The 22,023-nt window shown below is 48.4% G+C and overlaps 1 protein-coding gene across 1 annotated transcript; it reads left to right on the forward strand.

Annotated features, from left to right (window-relative positions):
* Nucleotides 1-6,881: 6,881 nt before the first annotated feature.
* SPINDOC (spindlin interactor and repressor of chromatin binding) lies at nt 6,882-21,035 on the forward strand. Its single transcript, XM_066610332.1, has 9 exons — nt 6,882-6,932; nt 8,315-8,422; nt 11,063-11,256; nt 13,378-13,638; nt 14,125-14,322; nt 15,545-15,649; nt 18,279-18,398; nt 18,560-18,610; nt 20,329-21,035. Exons 3-9 carry the CDS (start codon nt 11,100-11,102, stop codon nt 20,736-20,738), a joined length of 1,302 nt encoding a protein of 433 aa, XP_066466429.1. The 5' UTR covers nt 6,882-6,932; nt 8,315-8,422; nt 11,063-11,099; the 3' UTR covers nt 20,739-21,035.
* The last annotated feature ends 988 nt before the right edge of the window (nt 21,036-22,023 follow it).

Here is a 22,023-nt window from a genome sequence, read left to right on the forward strand (position 1 = left end):
AAAATGATTATTGGCCTGGAGCACCTCTCTTACAAGGAAAGGCTACCACATTTGAGGCTCTTTAGAGCAGTGGTTCCCAACCTGGGGTACATGTACCCCCAGGGGTACTTGCCAGGACATTTATGGATTTGTGAAAAAGAATTGCATAATGGTGGAAAAAGGGAGGTCTGTCTTAGAATGCCTTGTGAGGCTGGCATTAGAATGTCTTGTGAGGCTAATATGAGGGGTACAATTTATGGAAAAGGGCTGCCAAGGAATGCGCAAGTTAAAAAATGTTGTGAAACACTGGTCTAGAGCAGGGGTGTCCAAACTTTATGGCAGGAGAGCCACATCATCTCTCTGACACTGTGTTGGGGGGGGGGGGGAGAGAATTCATTTACATTTCAAATTTGAATAAATTTACATAAATGAATATATTAGAGAAGGAACTTATATGAATGAATGAAGGTCTTGCAATAGCTCAAGGCCTATAAAAGGCCTTGCACAAAGCAAGGGCAGCCTTTCCTTTGGTGCCGCTGCTGCATCATAGATGTGAAACAGCAAGCAGTGGAGGGAGCTCTCCTCCCACAGTTCATGCAAGAGGTCGAACAGTTGGCTGAGAGCTGAGAGCAGTTGCATCAGGCCAGCATGGGCTCCAGCAAGACTATGGAGGGCCCGAGGCTCCTTGGAGACTGGGGGCTTCCTGAGGGCTGCATTGAGCATACTCAAGGGCCGCATGTGGCCCCAGGGCCGGGGTTTGGGCACCCCTGGTCAAGAGAAAAGGCACCTGAGGGGGGATTTGATTGAGATGTATGGAATTATGCACGGAGGAGATAGATAGAGGGGTGTTCTTTTCCCTCTCACAGAACACCAGAACCAGGGGACATCCACTAAAATTGAGGGGCAGGAATGTTAGAAGAGACAAAAGAAAATATTTCTTTACCCAGTGTGAGACTAAACTGTGGAACTCCTTGCCACAGGATGCGGTATTGGGGTCTGACCTAGATTGCTTCAAAAGGAGATTGGACAAATTTATGGAGGCAAAGTTCATCACAGTTTACAAGCCATGATGGCTATATGCAGCCTCTGGGTTTTAGAGGTTGCCTGCTTCGAAAGCCAGGTGCCAGGAAGTGGATGCAGGGATCTTGTTGTCTCAGATGCATCAGGTAGGCCACTGTGAGAGTCAGGAAGCTGGACAAGATGGGCAAAATTCCACTACCATTCCACCAGCATACCTGTCCCCCTCCTCACTGTCCCACATCCTCCACTGCTGCTGCTACTTCTAAACTGGCCAGGGGGAGCCACGATTCTGGAAGCAAAACTGCTCCACTCCCAGTGCCTGACCCAGGCAGCGCATTTTGAAGACACAGCGATGGCTGCCCCCTCTTCACCCCCACTGCTGGGATCTTCAGCCTCCACAGCTGGAGGAGGAGGTAAGCCAAGCTGTCTCCAAGGACAGCATGTGAGATGATGATGGGGCAGCCACAAGGTTGGAGAGACCAGGGAGGTGGCAGGAAGGTGCAAGGCATCCCCTCCTAGTCCACCACCCTGTTTCTGCCTGCCACTCACAGCAGCTGCTTCCACCAGCCTCATGAATGGGCTGCTCCCACTCTGACCACATGAAATCTCCCCAACATACAAAGATGCACTTGATCTACAGCATTAAAATTTCCATTGCCCAGATCACATCCACCCCACTATTATGCATTGAGTTTGGAAGCTCCCAGCCATGCAGTCTTTTAACTGGTGACTGGACCCTCTGCAGTGCAAAGCATGGGCTCTCCCACTGGCCAGGGCTCTGACTCCCTTGAGGGGAGGTCCCCCTTGATACAAGCCTCCTCCCATGGCCCTTTCCCCCAGCCATCCACCAGCTTCCCTTTGCCTGCAGTTCCACCTCTAACCCTCCAGATGGCGCCAATGTTTAGCACCCGGCCTTGCCAGGCGTTCTCCAGAATCCCCTCCAGGGCTGCGCTGATTGGTTCCCTCTCTGCAAGGGCGGGAGAGGGAAGGCGGGGCTGAAAAGGAGAAGTAAGGTTGGCGCCATAGACTTCAGAATAGACAAGAGTGATCCATTCTATGGTCTGAACGGGAAACTTCTAGGATGGAAAACTGGGGGGCTGCTTCTTTTTCGTTATTTATTGTATTTATTGTAGTATTTTATTGCAAACTTTATTTATTTTTTCTCCTGGTGTTGTTGCACTGCATTGCAAACTTTATTTATTTATTTATTTATTTCTCCTGGTATTGTTGCACTTTTTTGCAAACTTTATTTTCTTCTGATTGTATTTATTGTTGCACTTTTTTGCAAACTATGTATTGTATGTATTGCACTTTTTATTGTTATTTATTTATTTATTTATTGCCCAAGCCACCTGATTTTTTTTTAAGAGAAAGGCAGGATGTGAATGTTTTTAAAATAAATAAATAATGAAGAAGCCAGTTTTAGATCTTCTCTAGGGTATAAATGAGATGTTCCCATGCAAATCAATGGGGGAAAAAATCCTGATGATGGAATCAGTCCCCTTTCACAAAAAAGCTAACAGCTCTAGGGTTTATTTATCTATTTGATTTCCCACATTTTTATGTCACCCTTCGTCCAAGGAGCTCAGGATGGTGTACATGGTTCCTCACAACAACCCTGTGAGGTAGATTAGGTTGAAAGATAGTGGTTGACCCAAGGTCATTCATCCCCAGTGGTGATTTGAACCTGGATCTTCCAGGTCTAAGTTCAATTCCTGAACCATGTCACCCTCCTGGCTACAAATCTATATGTTTAAATAGACGATATGCACACTTCCCCTGTGAGCACAGAAGACAGTGGGACTTATTGCTGACTATGTACATGTGTCTAACATGCATAAAGTCTGCAAGTCAGGTTTTCCTTGAGGTGAAAACTGTGAGATTTTCCCTTTTTGAAACATTTTTAGAGTAGTCTTAGGGTACTAGGTCTACTCAGAAGTAAGTCCTATTTTTTCAATGGGGCTTACTCTCAGGAAAGTGTGGTAAGGATTGCAGCCTTAATAACTCAAATTCAAATGCACACAGAAGCCATTATCCCCTCCCCTCATTGCACTGTGAAATTTTGGGGAAATTTTGACTTTTGGTATCCTTCAGTCTCAGAAGACTATGGTGTCATGTTCTGAATGGTGGTTCTGGAACAGAGTGTCCTCTCCAGTGCGCGAAGCCTGGGTAAAGCAGGTATGGAGGATAGGCCATAGACCCATGCAGCAAATCCCCCCTCTCCACATCGCTGAAATGGTCCAACGGAAAGGCAGAAGCCAATACGGTTGGTTCCAGCGGCTTCGCAGGAGTTGCCAGAACGTGACTGTGTTCAGCCATGAACTGCCTCAGGGACTCCGGCTCCGGATTTTGCCTCGAGGTTGACTCCTGAAGCCTTTTCCTTAACTGGATGTAGCCACAAGGCGGTGGAGGTTTGGGATCAGAGTTTTCCTTCTCTCAGATGAGCTTCCCTCCCAGGCTGAGGAGTCCCATCTACCCAGTGGCTGTTTAGTCGCCTCTTACGACAAATACAGCCAAACTGAGGGTCTATTCTTATCCCCAGCCCCCAGGGGAAGAAATTTTGACTAAGGTTTAGTCAAAATAGTCAGGGTTGGGATTCTGCAGTGTTTCCAACAGCCCTGCGGTGTAGCCCACTTTGGGTCAAAAGTGATACTGGTGCTGGTAAGGAGTCCCTGCAAAACATCCCAAATAAGATGAGCCTCAGGTTGCAGCAAGGGTCCACCAATCTACGTAACATTGGCCTCATTAATCCTCTCACACTCCAAATCGGAAGTTGCCTGCAACTTCCAGCGTCAGTCAGAGGCAATATAAAAACAAATAATAATGATGGTGATGATGATGGCGATGATACTAAGGCTAACAGCCTAATACAATGGTAAAACCAGTTCAGGCTCATATGCACAGTTCAGGCTCATACATATACCAAAATCAACTTACCCCTGCTAACTGGGCAAAGACACCTTCCAAAGTGGTGCAGGGGAGAGAGCAATGGCCCACCCCCAGTTGCTGGTGTCTCTTCTGCATCTCCTTTTAGATTGTAAGCCCCTTGGGGCAGGGCACCATTTATTTTGCTGTGTCAACAACTTTGTGAACAACTCCTGTTGAAAAGTGGTATATAAATGTTCCTTATATATAAATCATCACCAGGAAGGTGTATAGGTGCACCTTAGGATAGAGAAACAGGAAAAAAAGAAAGAGCTATGATTGGTGGAGTCAGAGGGCTGTGGCATGGAGGAGGTAAAGCCTGTAGCCATTGTTATGTAAAGTACAATGAAGATTCACAACAGTTAAAGCAATTCTTCCAGCTATGCTGCCTCCATAGGGCCATTAAGGAGGAACAATGGTGCCATAATAGAAGCCTAAAATGGGAGAAATGCAAAGGTCTTATAAAAGTCTCTCTGGATCAGGTCAAAGGCATTAGGGCCCATCTAGTCCAGCTTCCTGTATCTCACAGTGGCCCACCAGATGGCTCAGGGAGCATATAAGACAGCAAGACACCTGCATCCTGGTGTCCTCCTTTGCACCAGGCATTCTGAGATAGCCTACTTCTAAAACCAGGAGGCTGCACAAACCTATCACCGTCTGTCACCTGTGATGGACTTTTCTTCTAGAAATTTGTCCACTTCCCTTTGAAAGGCATCCAGGCCAGACACCATCACCACTACCTGTGGCAAGGAGTTCCACAGACTACTCACACGCTGGGGAAATAAAGATTTTATCTGTTCTAACTCATCTAACCTATCCAAAGGTAAATGCCTGAGATCTAGCATTTCAGAAACCCTATAGTGTTCTAGATAGTGTTCTATCCTATAGATCTAGTGTTCCTATAGGTCTAGTCTAGTTCCTATAGGTCTAGATCCTATAGATCTAGTGTATCCTATAGGTCTAGTGTTCTAGACCTATAGATCTAGATATAGGAACCCTATAGTGAGAGCAGAAAACTGAAACAGGAGAAGCAGAAACAATATTGCAGAAGATCTACTCTTGTGACAAGCCCAAAACTTTACATTAAGCCTGGGAACCACCTCACCTCCCAGTAATGCTAAAGCAGTGAGCCTATGCAGGTTTACTCTCTGAAGTCAGTCCCACTGTGTTCAGGGGGGCTTACTCCCAGGTCAGTGCACTGTACTGCACTGTAATTCAACTCTGAAATGCCATAATGTAGAGGTATTGCAGTAAAACCTTTCAGCACCAGGACCAACACCAGATGTGAGGGAGGGTACCAGGTCTCCTGTTGTCTTGTGTGTTCCCAGAGGCATCTGGTGGGTCACTGTGAGATGCAGGAAGCTAGACTAGATGGGCCTTTGGCCTGATCCAGCGGGGCTCTTCTTACAGAGAATGACAATCTGTCAGGACTGACCAGAAGTGATGTCATTAACCTGGAAGTGATGTTATGCCCAGATGTGACATCATCAAGCAGGAAAATTTTTTAACACTTCCATACAACAAAATCCAGTCAAATAAGTAAGTTAAATATTTACAATAAGTTTAAAAATGTATAAACCCTATAAATAAAGAAAACCCTCCTAACACTCCCAAGTTGCTGATCTGTTGCTGATCTGTTTAAAAAAATCCCCAAACATCCCAAAGGCTGCAATCCTATTCACAATGACCCTGGAGTAAGCCCCATTGATTGCCATTGTTAAAAGTATATACATGGTAATCTGTTCAAAGTAAAGATCTGTAAGGTTTCCCCAAATGCAGTCACATACATGGTAAGAACATAAGAGGAGCCCCCTGGATCAGGCTATAGGCCCATCTAGTCCAGTTAGTCATTCATAATGTAAAAAGTACAGATTAGTAACATTTCCTCAAATGGAGTCACATACCATGGGAGCATCAAGTCAATTAAAAATAGAAAATATTGAAATGAATGGGGACCCACCTGAAATTGGCTCATGACCCACCTAGTGGGTCCCGACCCACAGTTTGAGAAATCCTAATGTATTGAATCCGTTTTGTGTTTTATAATTAATTTAAATTTAAAATGTAAATATTTATTTACATATTTATTTATTATTTTATAATATTTATATTATTATAAATATATTATATTTATAAAAATATAATAAAATAATATTATGAAAATATTATATTATAAATATAATATTATTTATAATAATAAATAAATATTTATTTATTAAATTATATTTAAGACCACCTCCTTCCATACATTCCAACCCAGCTTCTTAGGTCAGCTGAAGAGGCTCTTCTGCAAGTGCCCCCTTGGTCCCAAGTGAGAGGGGTGATGGCTGGGGAGCAAGCCTTCTCTGTGGTGGCACCAACTATGGAATGCTCTCCCAGGGGAACTGAGGACAGCTTTTTGGTGACACCTCAAAACATTCCTGTTTCAGCAGGCATTTAGCTGCTGGGTGGATTTTTGCCCTCTGTGGCTGCAATCCTAACCAAACTTTCCAGAGAGTAAGCCCCATTGAACAAACTAGGACTTACTTCTGAGTAGACCTGGTTAGGCTTGTGCCCTGTGTCTCTGATATGCCTCCCTGGATTATTATTATTATTATTATTATTATTATTATTATTATTATTATTAATGATTAATAATAACAACCAGCTGCTGTCTGTCCCCGTCCCCCCCGGGGCTGGAGGCCTCCCAGGCTCTGCGGGGTTGAATCTTTTCCCCATTGACTTCTATGGGCAGTTCTCACTTCCGCCTCCAGAGCCAGCACAGGAGATACCGGAAGTTCAGGCTGTGCGTGTCGCTCTAGCCCCTCCTCCAAGCTCTATGGCCGCAGCCCCGCGCGGGACAATGAAACCATAGAGTAGGGAGCAGGGCAGAGCGGCCGAACTGGTAGGCGGCCGGTCTGGTTTGCTGGGAGCTGGAGTTCTCTATGGTATGCATGTGTTTTCTTGGAGGGTGGGGGGAGTTCCTGCAGCAGCCGAAGAGACAGGAAGGCCGAGCAGCTGCAGGGCAGGTGGGAGACTGGGGGGCTGGAGTTGCCTCTCCCCAGCTGCAGTGGGGGGAAGGGGGCTGCTTTTTCCCTCCCCAGCTGCAGGGGGGGAAGGGGGCTGCTTTTTCCCTCCCCAGCTGGAGTGGGGGAGGTGGTGCTGCTGCTGCTGCTGTTCCCCCCATAGGTGGTGGGGGAGGAAGGGGAGCTGCTGCTTTCCCCTCCCTGGCTGGTGGGGAGACGTCCAGGTGAAGGGAGGGAGGCTGAACCCCTGAGTGGGACTTGAGTCCAGGAGGAGAGGAGAGCTGGGCCCTGGGGTGGGGGGCTGGAGAGGGAAAGGGGCTGTGCTGGGGGGAGGGGGTGGCTAAGTTCCGGGTGGGAGTCTCCTAAATATGGGGGGTGTACGAAAGTGGGAGTGAAAAAGGCACCTGGGTGAGGGGGAAGCGGGGAGAACTTGGTCTTGTTAGGGGGTCGTTCTTTGGGTTGGGCTCTGGGGGCATGGAAAGCAGAGGGGAGATCCAGAAAGGAGGGTGAGGCAGGGAGGCGTATTGGGGAGGGGGATCAAAGTTTGGGGAATGTGAGCCTGTGGCTTTGGGGTGTGGAGGGAATGAGAACCTGGAGAATGGAGATTCAGTGGATTGGATAGGAAGAGCTCAGGCTAGCTTCCTGCCTCCCTGAGTTCCAGACGGGGGGGGGGGAAGGTGATGTGGGAAATTCAGTGGGAGGGATATGAAATGAGGCCCAGAGTGGAGGGTGGGGGGCACCCTGGATGAGAGAGGGTGTGGGTTGCTTGGCTAAGATCTGGGTGAGACAAGGGGGAAGGGGAGAGAGGGGAGGCAAGGGCTGGTGTGTTGCTCTGAGATTGGGTGACAAGTGGATTTCTGAGAACAGCAGCAGAGGAATTTGGTGTGCTGGAATGCATGGGACTCACAGTGAAAGTGTGTGGCAGGAGGTCTGGGGGAGGGCAGGTGAAGATCCAGGTGAGAATCTCAATGGCAGGTAGTGGAGGGAGGAAGGAGAGAGGCCAGAAGACTGTAGGCCTCAGATGGGGCGGGGGGGGGGAAAGATGGAAGGATGAGAACATCAGGGGTGGATTTAATTAGGGTTGGGGAAGAGGGAGGTGGGATTGTTGGAGTTGGGAGAAAAGCCATATTATTTGGGCGAGAGACTGGAGATTCGAGTGGGAGTATCAAAGTGATCTATGGGGGAGGGAAAGGAATTTTGCAGTATCTACTTTGCAGTTTGGGGGCCGGAAGGAAGAATTCAGTGGGGTGTTGGGGCTAGAATTTCATGGAAAAGGGATGCAGTAGACCTTCAAGATTTAAGGAATTGCAAATCCTTAATGGGCAAGTTTCAACTGAAGGAAATAAGAATTCCCCCCCCTTTTCCCCCTTTCTGTCTCCCAATAGTGTGAGTGGTTTCACTCCCTCCATCTTTATTGTCTGGCCAGCATTGAGCATACTCCTGTACTGCTTCCTCTGGTCCAGAGTGGGGGCCCTCCCCCCACCCCATAACAGGTAAGAAAGATGTAGCATTAACATCAAAGGCCAGCATGATACTTGCTTCCTGTTGCAACTGAGGCAGAGGGTTAGTTTCCGCATTTGTTCTGAAATGGACCTAAGGTTCCAGCCCTCCTGGTGGGTGAGGCTAACAGAAATGGGAGGCAAATTTATTGAAAAATCCCCTAATCAAAAAACAAAAGCAGAAAATATACTTAGATCAGTTCTGTGTGTTTTTGAACTCTTGCACTCAGCAAAGACAGTTGGAGGATTTCAGTTGCACTCTTTCCAGGTGGTGACAAACATTGCCCTCTACAAGCAGGTCAGTTGCCCAAATTGGGAACCTCACCACGCGGTGGGAAGCCTGTCCAGTTTCCGGGCTCTCTGCCCGCCTTATACTTTTCTGTTGCTGGAAGACAAAGGTTTCTTTTTAGTCAGAGATAAGTAAATACCTCTGGGTGGAGATGAGAGTGAGTAAAAAAAAAAACTAATAATAATAATAATTGGAGTGAAAATTGTGACAATCTCCAGGTTCCCAAATATCTGACCTTCCTTAACTGGTCCAGGCATTATGTTTGCTTCCATTTGGGTAGGAGGGTTGGACTCCCAGAGCAAGCTTTGCTCATATGTTAAGGTCGGAGGTAAGATTTTGCAGGAAGAATTACACTGTATTTTGTGCCTGTTGTGTGTAGGACTTAGTGGTTCTCTTGCTAGGGCCCGGGATGGGTGTGTGTGTGTGGGAATTAGGAATTGAAATCTTTTGAGATGTTCAACTGCATAACACTTGTGTTGGTATGTTAAATTGGTATGTTAAATCAGTGTTTCTCAAACTGTGGGTTGGGACTGACTAGGTGGGTTGCAAGCCCATTTCAGGTGGGTTCACATTCATTTCAATATGTATTTTCCTACCTTAGAATGCCATGCAGGGGAGGGCACCAGGACGCAAGTTGTGTTTTGCTGTCATGTGTGCTCCCTGAAGCATTTGGTGGGCCACTGTGAGATCCAGGAAGCTGGACTAGATGGGCCTTTGGCTTGATCCAGCAGGGCTCCTCTTATGTTCTTACCATGGCATGTGACTGCATTTGGGGAAACTGCAGATCTTTACTTTGAACAGACTACCATATATATGCTTTTAACAATGGCAGTCAATGGGGCTTACTCCTGGGTTGATGTGAATAGGATTGCAGCCTTTGGGATGTTTGGGGAACTTTTTTAAACAGATCAGCAACTGCTTGGGAGGGTGAGGAAGATTCTTCTTTATTTTAAATAAAATTTTAAACATACTTATTGTAAACCTTTAATTTACTTAATTGATTGGATCTGATTTTTGTTATATGGGGGTATTTTTCTTCTTCATGATGTCACTTCGTACCATGGCATTACTTGCAGGTTAATGACATTCCTTCCAGAGTGTCCAGACAGATTGTGGGTCCTAGTGCTAAAAAGTTTGAGAACCACTGTGTTAAAGCTTTATCTGGTCAATATTGAGAGTTCGGATTTTTGAGTGGCAGGCCTGGTGATTAATTTTAGTTCAGGGGTATACATTTCTTTACACAGCATGTCCTTAGTCTGAGGAACTCCTTGCCACAGGATGTATTGATGGCACCTGACCTAGACGCCTTGAAAATGGAATTGGGAACATTTCTAGGCTGTCTCAGAATGCCAGCTGCAAGGAACTGGCAACAGGATACCGGTATCTCATTGTCTGGTGGGCTCCCTGGGGGCCACTGAGGGTCTGGGGTGGGACACTGTGAGATACAAGAGGCTGGATTAGATGGGCCTTTGGCCAGATCCAGCTGGGCTCTTTTTATGGGTACAGCCACATGTTTTGCATTTAGAAAACCCCAGTTTGACCTCTGGCAGCCTCTCCATGCAGGGCTGAGAGAATGTCTCTTTATCTGAGCCTTTGGAGAACTGTTGCCAGTTCAAGCTCAGCATGGCTCTTTAGAGTCCCTCAGGGCAGGGACTTGCAGTCTCTGTAAAGAGCCATGCCGAGCTCAAAAATGCTGGCAAGGGCTTCTCCATCTGAGTCAGTTTCACCAGCCTCCTGAGAGCTGAGCACCTCCCCTGCTGGTCTTCCTGGCTCCCTGCAGACTTAGGTGCACTAATATTGTGTTTCTGGTGAAGAGGAAGACCAGGAGATATAATGGAAAACTTGGGGAGGGGGCCCTCTGATCAGGGCCGGCCGTAGGAGCTGTGGGGCCCAACTGGAAACCTTTTTTGCAGGGCCCAACTGGAGGTGTTTTTTGCTGAGTTGCAGGTCCACAGCCAGGATCTATAGAACCTAGAGATATAAAGCCTATCATAAATTTTATTTGTATCTCTAGGATAGAATGGAAAACATTCAAAATGTGCACTTAACAAGTGTAGGTAAGTTCGTGGACCAAATAGATCTTGGCACATTTTAATACACAATTGCATACAGGTAAACAAACAAAATGTATAGAATATCTTTGAAAATGTAAATCATCTTTATAATAATAAAATTAGGGGGGGGGAAGAAAAAGTAAATCATTACGAAACCACTTGTTTTTAGTGACTATAAAATGATTTAGTAAAAGTACGGATTTTATTTTCTGCTAGTGCAGTGGGCCCTTAGGCACAGAGCCCAACTGGCTTAAAATCAGCCCTGCCTCTGATACTTTCTTCCTTCCACAGCTGGGCTTTGTATGCCCATCTCCAGTCCACGTCATTCATGGCACTGAAGGCTGAGGTCCCCCTCTTGAACTATCTCAAGGTCTCTCTGAAGTGTAAAAGGGAGGAAGCGAAGGAGAAAACGGTCATGGAGCCTCCCCGGCCTGTCCGCACCCCACTCGAGCAGGATGGAGCCCGCACAGAGCCAGTGGACAGAGGTAGGGAGTGAACCCCCCCATGAGCACTTGTGGTGGGATGCCTGAATCATGTCAGTGTCTCTGACAAGACTAAAACGCGGAGGGAGGGTGTCAAAGCCAGACCAAAACACCAGTACCAGTGAACATTAACTAAAATTGAGTGTTGGGAGTTAGAACAGACAAAAGAAAATATTTCTTTTCTTCAAGCGTGTGATTAGTCTGTGGAACTCCTTGCCACAGAATGTGGTGATGGCGTCTGGTCTTGATGCCTTTCAAGGGGTATTGGGGTATTGGCATCTGGTCTTGATTGCCTTTCAAGGGGTATTTCCAATCTGAGCAGGAGGTCTGGCTCAGTTGGTAGAGCTGCCGCCTTGTATGCCTGAAGATCTGAGGCTGCCAGTTCAAAACAACCAGAAGTACCCAAGAACTGACAACACTTGATATACTGATGAGCTGACCCTCGGTGGCAGAGCGGAGTTGCCTTCAAGTGGAGTGTGGGAGGCGAAGGGCCAGAGAGAGACCAGACCGGGAAGGAATCCAGCTGGAAGGGGGAGTTCAATGAAAGACTATCCCTACCGGGGTTCAATCCCTACTGGTAGGGATATTTTAGGGATATCCCTACCAGGGTTTAGAACAGCCTGCCTATGTAAACCGCCTTGGATTAAAGTCTGAGAAGAAATCTGACGACCAAAGAAAGGCAGTATAGAAATACTTGTATAAATAAATATAAAAATTCTGGAGGAAAAGTCTAGCACAGGTTGCAAGCCGTGGTGACTGTGTGCAGCTTTGTGGTTCTAGAAGTGGTCTACCTCAGAATGCAAGGGAGCAGCAACAGGATGCAGGTCTCTTGTTGTCGTCTTTGCTCCCTGAGTCATCTGGTGGGCCATTGTGTGATACAGGAAGCTGGACTCAATGGGCCTTTGGCCTGATCCAACAGGGCTCTTCTCATGTTCTTGTGTTAAAGCCAGGATCAAATCTGACTGATATGGGCTTCCAGACTGAACTTCTGACAGCTTCCTGTCTGTGGCTGGCAGTCTAGTTGTTGAATCTGTTTCCCAAGGGTGCACATCAATATTGTGGGCTTGCACCCAGATGCAGCATTGGCACGCATACATGTGCATGAAAGAAGGACCCAGGCACCTGCCTCCTACTGACCTTGAACACGTGTGTGTCCTGTTGGGGAGCAGAGCAGGCTTAAAGGGTCTGGTTATAAACCAGAGACAGAATGTCAGAAAGGAAAGCTTCCTGATTATCCTCCCCAGAATTCCTCCCATTCAGGGCCTGTAAAGAAACAGGAGTGGTGGATGTCATGCATTCAAAAAACAGAATGGAACTCACAACATATATATATAATTTGCAGAGTGGAAATCAAAATCTTTGATGGTAATTCTAACAAGAAGGTTACATTACATCTCTCCATACAACGTCCGTACCTTAAGGTGATTTTCGGGCTGACAGCTTTGCCCAAATTTGCCAGCGAAACTGCTGGTTAGGGAACTGTGTGCAGGCAACCAGGATATCCAGGTACAGACCTGAGATGCCCATGTAGGTGGTCTGTGGAAGAGCTAAGGACTCCTGACATGATCCATCAGGGTCCCTGTGCCGGTACGTGAATGCAGAAAGCATTCGATGAAACACGGAAAGTGAGAGCAATGGAAAAACTGGGACATGTGACCTTGAGCAGTCAGCCAGTGAAAAAAGGCAATAAAAATAGAAAGGCAACACTAGTGACTGCCTTCTGTTTCCGTCACCATTGCCAGAACAGGGCTGCCTGCCTCCCTCAAAGGTTCCCCTGCAGCTGCCCACTGAATCAGGACCTTGGTCTGCTCAGCTCAGCTCAGGTTGACAGCTAAGCGTTGTCAATACTGACCAGCAGCAGAGCCTCCAGGCTTTTCCGGAGCCTAGAGGTGCTATCGATGGTTGAACCTGGTACCTTGGTCATGCAAGGCAGGCGCTCTGCCACTGAGCCACCTCCCTCTACCCTGTGAAGAGCACATACTTTGCCTAACACCTAAAACATAAACACAGATGGCTCTGGATAAGCTTTCAGATGGTTGGAGAAGTTGAGAAAGCAAAACTGTCTCCCGTGTTGGGACCCGACTTCCCTTACATCCTAACCCATGTCCATTTTCGCCCTGTCAGAGTGGCCGGTTTCCAACTCAGTGGCTGAAGTTGGCCGGGAAGAGCCGAGCGGCTCCTGGAGGGAGGAGTACCTGATCGCCAAGGGCCGGCCAGTGTGCATGGTTTGTGGTGATGTACTGAGCACCTCTGGTCCTGAGGCAGCCCGTGAGCACATCCTGCAGCAACACTCTCACTCTCTGGACTTCACCCTGGAGGAGAAGCGCAATATCCTGGAGGCCTGGAGCGAGGAAAGCGAGGCAGGGCTGTCACCTTCTCTGGAGGGTAAGCGGGAGGGTTTTCCAGGTCTCCTCGGGGCAATGTTGGAGGGAGGCCCTTTTCAGAAATGGGTTCCTTTGGAAGGTGTGGGTGCCAAGCGAAGACGACATCTCTTACAGCCAGGAACAGAAAGAATTCTCACCCTCTCCATCTCCTGCAGGTGGACCGGAGTGATATCAGGGTGTGTGAGGGAAATCTCCAGGTGACTTGCAGGAAACTGACTGGAATTCCCACCTGCTTACAGCAACAAAAGTTGGGGCTCTCCCTCCAAACAAAAGATTAGACTCAAGTTAGGAGATCTGCCATGGGTGGTGGGAGGGTCCAGGAATAGGTTCTGTGCATGCGAGGCCAGCAGATTCAGATCTAGTTCAGAAAAACAAGGAGCAGGTGCTCAGAGCAGCCTTGTTCCTTATCTCTATGGGTCAGAATTGCACAGAGCATTTCATGAGTCATAACCTTGGCTAAGGCTTTTTTTTTTTTGCTTTAAAATAGTGGCCCTGTTGTCGGGGCAGGGGGTGTCAAACCAGGACTGCAGAGAGAGGGAGCCAGTGCAGCTCAGTGTCCGCAGTAGACAGTCCCTTCCAGCAGCTCGGCCTGGGGGGAGCAAGAAACCCGCTGAGATTGAAGTGCTCCTCGATTCAGAGGAGCAACCGGAGGGTCGGAAACGGGGCCACCTGAAAGCACGCTATGGTGAGTGATGGGTTTGGTGGTGACTGGCCAACCCAAGCCCCCTTCTCTCAGTGCCTCAGACAGAGATTGGGAGCTCCCCCGGGTTAGATTTCTGCTGCTAATTTCCCTTGAGGCCCTCAATTCCCCACACCCCACTTACCTTTTTCTCCTGCCGCTGCTGGCTGCCACCTGCTTCTGCCGCTCTTTCAAAAGGGAGGAAGTGGGGGAGTGGAGTGGAGACTAACTCCCACCCTCCCTCCCTTCCCCACCGTCCCTAAAAGAGAAGGTGGGGGAGCCCTGGAGGCAGAGGGTAGTAGCCCTGGGTCCATAGTGGCCAGTCTCTCTGGGGCTTATTATAGGGCTGGCCCCACTGACAATGGTTGTCTGAATCAGTCCCTGGATCCACTTTTTCTCCCATTTCACTTCTCATGTTGTTGTTTTTGTTCACTAGTATCAGTAACTACAAAACAGAAACTTTGCAAGACTTGACACTATCACAGGAGAGTGGGGGGGATCTTAAACTAGAGAGGAGCTTTTTATCATTACAGAGCTTAGTGTTGCTGTGGGCTCATTGTCGCCTACTGTGAATTGCCACTGTGCCTGTCTTGCACACCTGTAAAGGTAGTTGCGAGATCAGCCTTGTTCCTGGAAGGAGATGAACAAGGATTAGATGGCCTGGATTAGAACAAGGATTAGATGGCCTTGGCCTGAGCAAACAGGGCTGGTTTCATGTTCTTATCAAGAAGTAGGTAAAGCTTTCCACAGCCCTTATTGTTTCTACCTTGGCAGAACAGAATAGAACCTTCATGTTCAGGGCAGTCTACCTCTAAGTTGTGTTGTGGACAATCAGTGGGAGAGGGTGCTGCTTTCAGGCCATGCCACTGAGCTTTAGGAAAGTGTAACAGGATACTGGACAAGGCAGGGCCTTTAGAGTGATTCAGCGGTTCACTTACTCCTTGCCTGGCCAATCAGCTTGCTCCCCAGGCGTCCTCTGCACACAAGACTGTAAAAAAAAAAATCTAGAGTCACACTGCACCTTGCATGTACAATTAAAGCAAGTATCTAGAGTCACAGCTCAAGATTTTTGGATTGTTGAGGGCCCCCTGGAGGCTGCCCTCTGGCACCATCTTGAGCAGGGCCACTGCCACAGCGCAGCTCATCTTAGGTTGAGTCCTACCTTCCCAGCTGAAGCTATGTGACCTCTCCTATGGCCACCTTTGACCCCGCTATCTTTGTTTGGCAGAAGCTACACGTCTCGAGTCCCGGCAGCGATCACAGAGTCAGCAGAAACGGCTCGGCTCAGCCAGCTCCAAAGACATGAAGCTCAAACAAGTCAGCAAGTGCACAGGTAAGATGTCCATGAGATTATTTGGGTGGATGGAAGGCTTCCCCCTTGGGGCGTGTCTTTCCCTTTAGTCTCCTCCTTCAGAGGGAGTCCCTTCTTCTGTTCTGTTTCTGGGTGTGTGCTGCAATTCTGCGGAAGCACAAAATTATTCTGGCTGTGTTGATGCTGCTTTGCAAAAGAGACTAGACTCGCACTGATTCCCAACCTGTGGACCGGGAACCACAGGTGGTCCATGAGACCCTGAGAAGTGGTCCCTGAGATCTCAGAAAAAAAGGTCGCCTTTGATCACTTTAGCATCTCTCCAAGAGAGCATTCCCCTACAGACCACCAGAAAGGGTGGAGGACAAACTGTCTGTAGCCGTCAATGAAGTGTCAGCTGTGGCTGTGGGCTGTCTGACCATCTCTGGTAGTCCTTGGGGGAGACACTTGCTTGGGAGAACAGACCACCTCAGCCACTGCTGGCAACCCAGAAATCTTCTCTTTAAATAATAAATCTGTGTGTTTTTTGTGTGCAGGTCCACGGTAATTCCAGTTTTGCCTCAGTGGTCTGTGAGTTCTTAAGGGTTGGGAACCACTGGACTAGGGAATAGAAGGAAAGAAGGAGATGGAGTCATGGATAATAGGAGAGTAACATAGCCATTCTTTCATTGACTTACAGTTGCATTTCATGACAACAATTTGGCTTCCTAAGATAATCTTGCCAGTTTTTTGCCCAGGAAAAAATCTTCCAAGTTTGTAGCTCTCACAGATACTTTTGCCCTTTCAAGCTTCTCTTTGTAATGCCTGACAATGCCTGAAGCAGGAATGGATGGCTTGCTAAGATGTCCAGAGGTCCAGGACTAGAGTTACACCATGTAACTTCTTGGCCCTCCCCTTTGGCAATCAGAGGAAGGAAGAATTTTGCAGAACAGGCCTTTCAAAACCAGGGCATGCAAATTGGTTTCATCTGCCTCCTTTTGTCCCTGCCTCCATTCCCCCTCCCTTTGCCATTGTTTCTAGACTGTATACCCCTTGGGGCAGGGTCCTTGTACTGAAACAAATTATGACAATGAATATTCATGCACTGTTTTCAACCACACAAAGCTCATAATCTATAGTCTGCAGAGCACAAGGAATCAGATGATGGCTCCCCCTCCATTCTAAAGGGGCTCTTACTTTTTTTTTTAAAGACACAAAGGGGAGGTGGCAAACAGCCTCTGGAGAAGCTGTGCTGGGATGAAGAGGAACAGGCTCCTCCCCTGCTGGATATCCAAGAGCTATTGCTTCAAAAGATGCCCCCCTTCCCAATTAGCATAAAATAGAATATGCAATGATTCATTACTTTTTCCTCCATTCCCCTCCCTTGATTGTCCCACTTGTATGTTTCTAGACTGTAAGCCCCTTGGGGCAAGGACTTGTCCTCTCATATTAAAATAAGGGCATATTTTTCTTCTGTTTACTCCTCCCTCTATTCCCCTCCACTCCCTCAGTTTTATCTGGAGCAGCACTTCTCAGTCTTCAGTGCCTCAACACCCCTTGTATGCAAACACAGCATGTGGCTCTCAGAAGGGACTGGCAATGACAGCGATGACGCCAGCTACTTCTGGGTTTTCTGGCTAGAAACAAAGCTACAGTAAGCAGCTCAGGGCAGGTGGGCTTTTCTAAGCACATGAAAAGCAGCCCACCAAGCAGAGGCTCCTGCCATCCTTTGTTGCGTCACTGCCACCTGGCAGCTGTCGCGCAACTCCCCTGAGAGCCGTGCCTCATACTTTGGGGACCTCTGATCTAGATTGTAAGTTCCTTGGGAGTAGGAACACCCCTCTCGTTCTCTCTCAAGGGCTTCGTTGTCTGTAGACGGCGCTCAATATGGAAAAGTGATTGGGGATCATATCCCTTTTTTTTAGGCATTGCAAATCAGTGGATCCCAGCCATGACCGACTTGGGATTCAATCCAATGAACGCAGGCTGCAGAATTTAGCTTTGCTTGGGAAGGGGAGGAGGAAGAGAGCCCTGGCTGTGGCTTCAGCCCATGTGCTCCGTTCCTGTCCATCGTATTTTTGGGGTCTTGGAGCTGCAGGGCAAAATTGGGGGAGGAGTTGTTTTTTGGGGAGGAACGAGCTGGAATCCCTAGCATGTATGCACTGCTGAAACAGAGACGCCTGCTTTGGCTCGGTCATGTCGTGGGAATGGATGATGGCCGGATCCCAAAGGATCTCCTCTATGGAGAACCCGTGCAAGGAAAGCGCCCTACAGGTAGACCACAGCTGCGATACAAGGACATCTGCAAGAGGGATCTGAAGGCCTTAGGAGTGGACCTCAACAGGTGGGAAACCCTGGCCTCTGAGCGGCCCGCTTGGAGGCAGGCTGTGCAGCATGGCCTTTCCCAGTTTGAAGAGACACTTGGCCAACAGACTGAGGCAAAGAGGCAAAGAAGGAAGGCCCGTAGCCAGGGAGACAGACCAGGGACAGACTGCACTTGCTCCCAGTGTGGAAGGGATTGTCACTCCCAAATTGGCCTTTCCAGCCACACTAGACGCTGTTCCAGAACCACCATTCAGAGTGCGATACCAGAGTCTTTCGAGACTGACGGTTGCCAACTAATTTGTGGGCTCTCATTGCCTCATCTTCTGTTACTTGTTGCTTTCCCCCTTAGGAAAGGTCTGGCCCTCAGAGGGTGGGCTGCCAGGTTCAGCACCTGCTGAAATCCGCATCTTCACCGATGGCAGCTTCCCAGCCGGCTTTGCCTTAAAACTCTACTGCCGGACACAGCCAGGTGAGTGTTGCTCGGGATGGTAGGTGCACGCGGATTTATTTCAGCTTTGGAGCTGATGTAGCCCCATCTCCAGATGCAAGCCGCAAACTGGGACTCCCCTGGGTTGAAGCATTTTGAGGGTGCTTATTGCAGGCCAGTGACCGCAGTCCTTTCTGTTACAGAGCGATCTCAGGACTCCAGGCCCAAGCCGGATACCAGGAAGGAAAGAGTGGGTAAGCCTTGTCTGTGATCACCTTCTGTTGGAAAGAGAGCAAGCTTCATAGGAGCAGGAAGAAGGGGCAGCAGCAAATCTTTGGGCAGAGTTCCTAGTCCTCGTTTCTGGGAAATTAAATTTACTTAGTTTAGGCTCTTGCTTTAATAAAAGCAAACCATGGACGTGCTCTCTTAACTTGGAAAAACTGTGTCGTCTTTGCTGATTGGGATACTTGGCTATGCAGAAGATCTAAATAAATGTGTGTGAGGCTGCCAGGAGTCCAGCCCTTGGTCATTCTTGTTCAGCATTGTCAAGCACTGACTGGCAGCAACTCTCTAGGGCTCCAACAGGCTTCTTTCCTATTCCTTCTTGGAGGCACCAGGACTGTACTGGAGATCACCTACATGGAAAGCAGATACTCTTCTGCTGAGCTAAGGAGAATCTGTTTGTATCAAGTTTTGTGAGAGTGCAAGCCGTGTTGCGTGTGTTATTTTGATGTCCTTTCAACAAGCCTTTCGGACAGTGTTGGGACCCAATTTCCAGTGGGTCTTGCTTTGCCTCCAATGAAAATACAGGAGATAGAATGATAGATCAGAACTATGTGCCTCAAGCCCTGAGACTAGTCAAAAATCAGAGAGCTGCTAACTGCCCTGCAAAGAGCTGAGCTCCTGCAGTTTGCAAGCTTGTGGAAATAGATAAAATGTTTGAGTGTCTTTTTTCTAGTGTGTTTTTTCCAAGCCTGTCCCTGACAGGTTGTGGAGGTAGGTGACGGCTGGGTCACATCACTAAGGCTGCAATCCTAACTGCCTCATTATGAGAAATTGATTGTGTTTTTTGCAAATAAATAAATAAAATTATTTGCAAATAAAAATATTTCTTCCTAGATCACCTTTTTTATAACCTTGTAAAGCTAGGTGGGTCATGATAGAGTGTCATTTTAAAAAGTGGGTCTTGGTACTAAAAGGTTTGAGAACCCCTGCTGAGAGGTAAATAAGAATTAGTATACCCATAGTGCAGATGGGGAAGACTGAGGCCACGGAGTCAGTTCCCAGCTGAAGTGAGGTTGTTGGTCACTACACCAGTTCTTGCCAGCTACAGCCTTTCCCTGTGGAGGAGGGATCAGGCATCTCTCTCCTAGCCTAATTGAAGCAAACTTGTCCTTCCCCAAAGAGATTTACCCACAGCCGTTCAGAACAAATTAAAGAGCAAACTATTCGGCTTACAGAATGGATGCAGTTTGCAGAATGTGGTCTCTCTGGGTGCGAGAGTTTGCACCCCTCTGGAACTGGTTTGTGTTTGCATGCAGGAAGTGGATAGCAGGACTCTTTCTCCTCCCAGTCCTGTTATCCCTGACCTCAAGGTTGCTTGATAAATGTAATGGCAGGAGAGTCTGGACAACCTGGGAAACAGCTTCTTTGGGCAACGCATAATTATGGCACCTGCTGCTATAAAATGCTTGTAAGGGGATTGTCAAATTCAGGAAGGGGAAAGGTCACTCAATGACTGTTTAGTTATCACAGCTAAACAGAGCCTCCAGGCTCAGTGGCAGTTTATCCAAGAATACTAGATGCTGGTGGTAACAGGGGGGTCGGGCTCTTTATCCGCTTGTGGGCTTTCCGGAGACATCTGATTAGCCAATGTTGGCAGCAGGAGTCTGGGCCCAGATGCACTCTTGGTCAAATACCCCGTGGAGATACGTCTACATGCTCTGACCTAACACTGTTCCTTCTCCCCCAGATCGCGACTGCTCAGTGTCTCTGCTGCGGCTTCACTCTACAGACTCTTCTCGTCGTCTCTGCCCCAGCCAGGCCGCCACCCCTTGCCCTCTGGGCAGCTCTGCTGGTGGGAACGTAAAAGACTGCAGAGCCAAAGTGACCCCAGCGAGCAAGAAGGACCCCCCGTTGCTGAGTAAGAGCTTCAACCCCAGCTGGCGAGCCCGCTTCCTCATGGACTATGACCCCACTGCCGGCCAGTTGCTCTGTATGGTTTGTGAGTCCCCGCTCCGGCGCATCTGCCTGGCCACCGTCAAGCGGCACATCCTCCAGTGCCATGCTGAAACCCTTCACCTACCCCGTGAGGTCCGCCGTACCATCCGGGAAGTCTGGGAGACCCGGGCCCAGTCCCCGCCTCAAGCAGGGAGTAAGTGAGGGGCTGGGGAAACTCCCCTTTCCCCTGAACCTCTCTGTCCTGGAGAAACTCGTTTTCCCCTGAAACCCAGTAGGAGGAAGGAGTCTGAACCCCAAAGGCTGCGGTTGAGGGGTGGGGAGAAGGGTTGAGTGATAGGTTGGGAGGAAGGGGTCTCTCTGTATCCAGGATAGCTGCTCCCCTTTCTGAATGCTATTGCTAAATGTGTGAGCCGGGGCAATCCTGCTCTTCTCCCACCCCTAATCCTCTCCCCGGCTGCTGACACACCTTTTAAGAGTCCTGCTTGCTATTGCTGGGGGGGGGGGACGACGACAAGGGAAGGGGAAAGAGAAACAGGCCAGAGAAATCACTGCTTTCTCCTCTCTGCTTCAAGGGGCCTCCTCTGAAGGCTCAGGGGAAATATTGGACTTGTATCATATCACACACCCATGTACACAACTTGCACTCCAGAAATTCACCCATAGGCAGGGAGAGGAGTTGCCAGAATAGACAGTCCACTTCAACTTGCAAGGCAGGGCTTTCTAGTTTTGAATGTCCTCTAACCTCCCTGCAGGGAGAAATCTAGCATGCAGGGATCAGAGAAGCCTTGGCTGCAAGGCCGGCCCACCCTTGAGCTTGCCTTGGGTGGCAGATTGGGGAAACGAAGCAGTCACTTCGTTGCAGTTGCTCTTCCCTGTTCCCTGAACAAGGAAGAGGAGAGAGGTGGGCTGGAGGGCTAGAGACACTGTATCCTGCCCCTCTCCTCCGCAGTTCCTTTTCAAATTGAGGAAGAGGGAAGTGGTATCGACTAACCCATCAGTAGGTAAGGGTTGAAGTATTTCATGTGCAGGCTTTCTGCTGGAAGCTTTGGGGGGGGCAGTGGCAAGTATTCACAAATGGGATCCCAGCAAACCCCCCCAGTCTGAAATGACACAGTTCCTTTTACCTCCTCCTCCTGTCTCTCCTTCCCCCGACCCAAGACTCCCTCTAGCTTACTGGGTGGGGAAGAACACAGTATCAGACAACCCCACCAGCCTGTCATGAATTGCCTTTTTTTTTTTTAGCCTTCTATAAAATCGATCCATTTTGGACACCAGCAGAAACCCGCAGCGTTGCCCCCCCCCCCTTCCTTGCAGGAAATGCTCCTTGCAACCCACGAGTTCACTGTTGGTTCTTCCCCATAAGTTTTGATTTTAAAATTGTGGGGTTAAAATGCCCTCACTGTCTTTTCACAAACTTGAAAACTCCTGGGGCAGAATCCACCCCCTGTGCTGCTAGATGGTTTTGCTCTCCTTCACGCCTGTATCA

Source organism: Tiliqua scincoides, chromosome 15 (assembly GCF_035046505.1).
Source record: "Tiliqua scincoides isolate rTilSci1 chromosome 15, rTilSci1.hap2, whole genome shotgun sequence".
Classification (NCBI taxonomy): Eukaryota; Metazoa; Chordata; class Lepidosauria; order Squamata; family Scincidae; genus Tiliqua; species Tiliqua scincoides.

What these genes read in the sequence shown, in the direction of transcription:
- SPINDOC (XM_066610332.1), top strand. Translation starts at nt 11,100, where the DNA reads ATGGCACTGAAGGCTGAGGTCCCCCTCTTGAACTATCTCAAGGTCTCT. An exon ending in CACAGAGCCAGTGGACAGAG is followed by an intron (nt 11,257 to 13,377) that starts GTAGGGAGTGAA and finishes TCGCCCTGTCAG; the next exon opens with AGTGGCCGGTTTCCAACTCA. An exon ending in CCACCTGAAAGCACGCTATG is followed by an intron (nt 14,323 to 15,544) that starts GTGAGTGATGGG and finishes TTTGTTTGGCAG; the next exon opens with AAGCTACACGTCTCGAGTCC.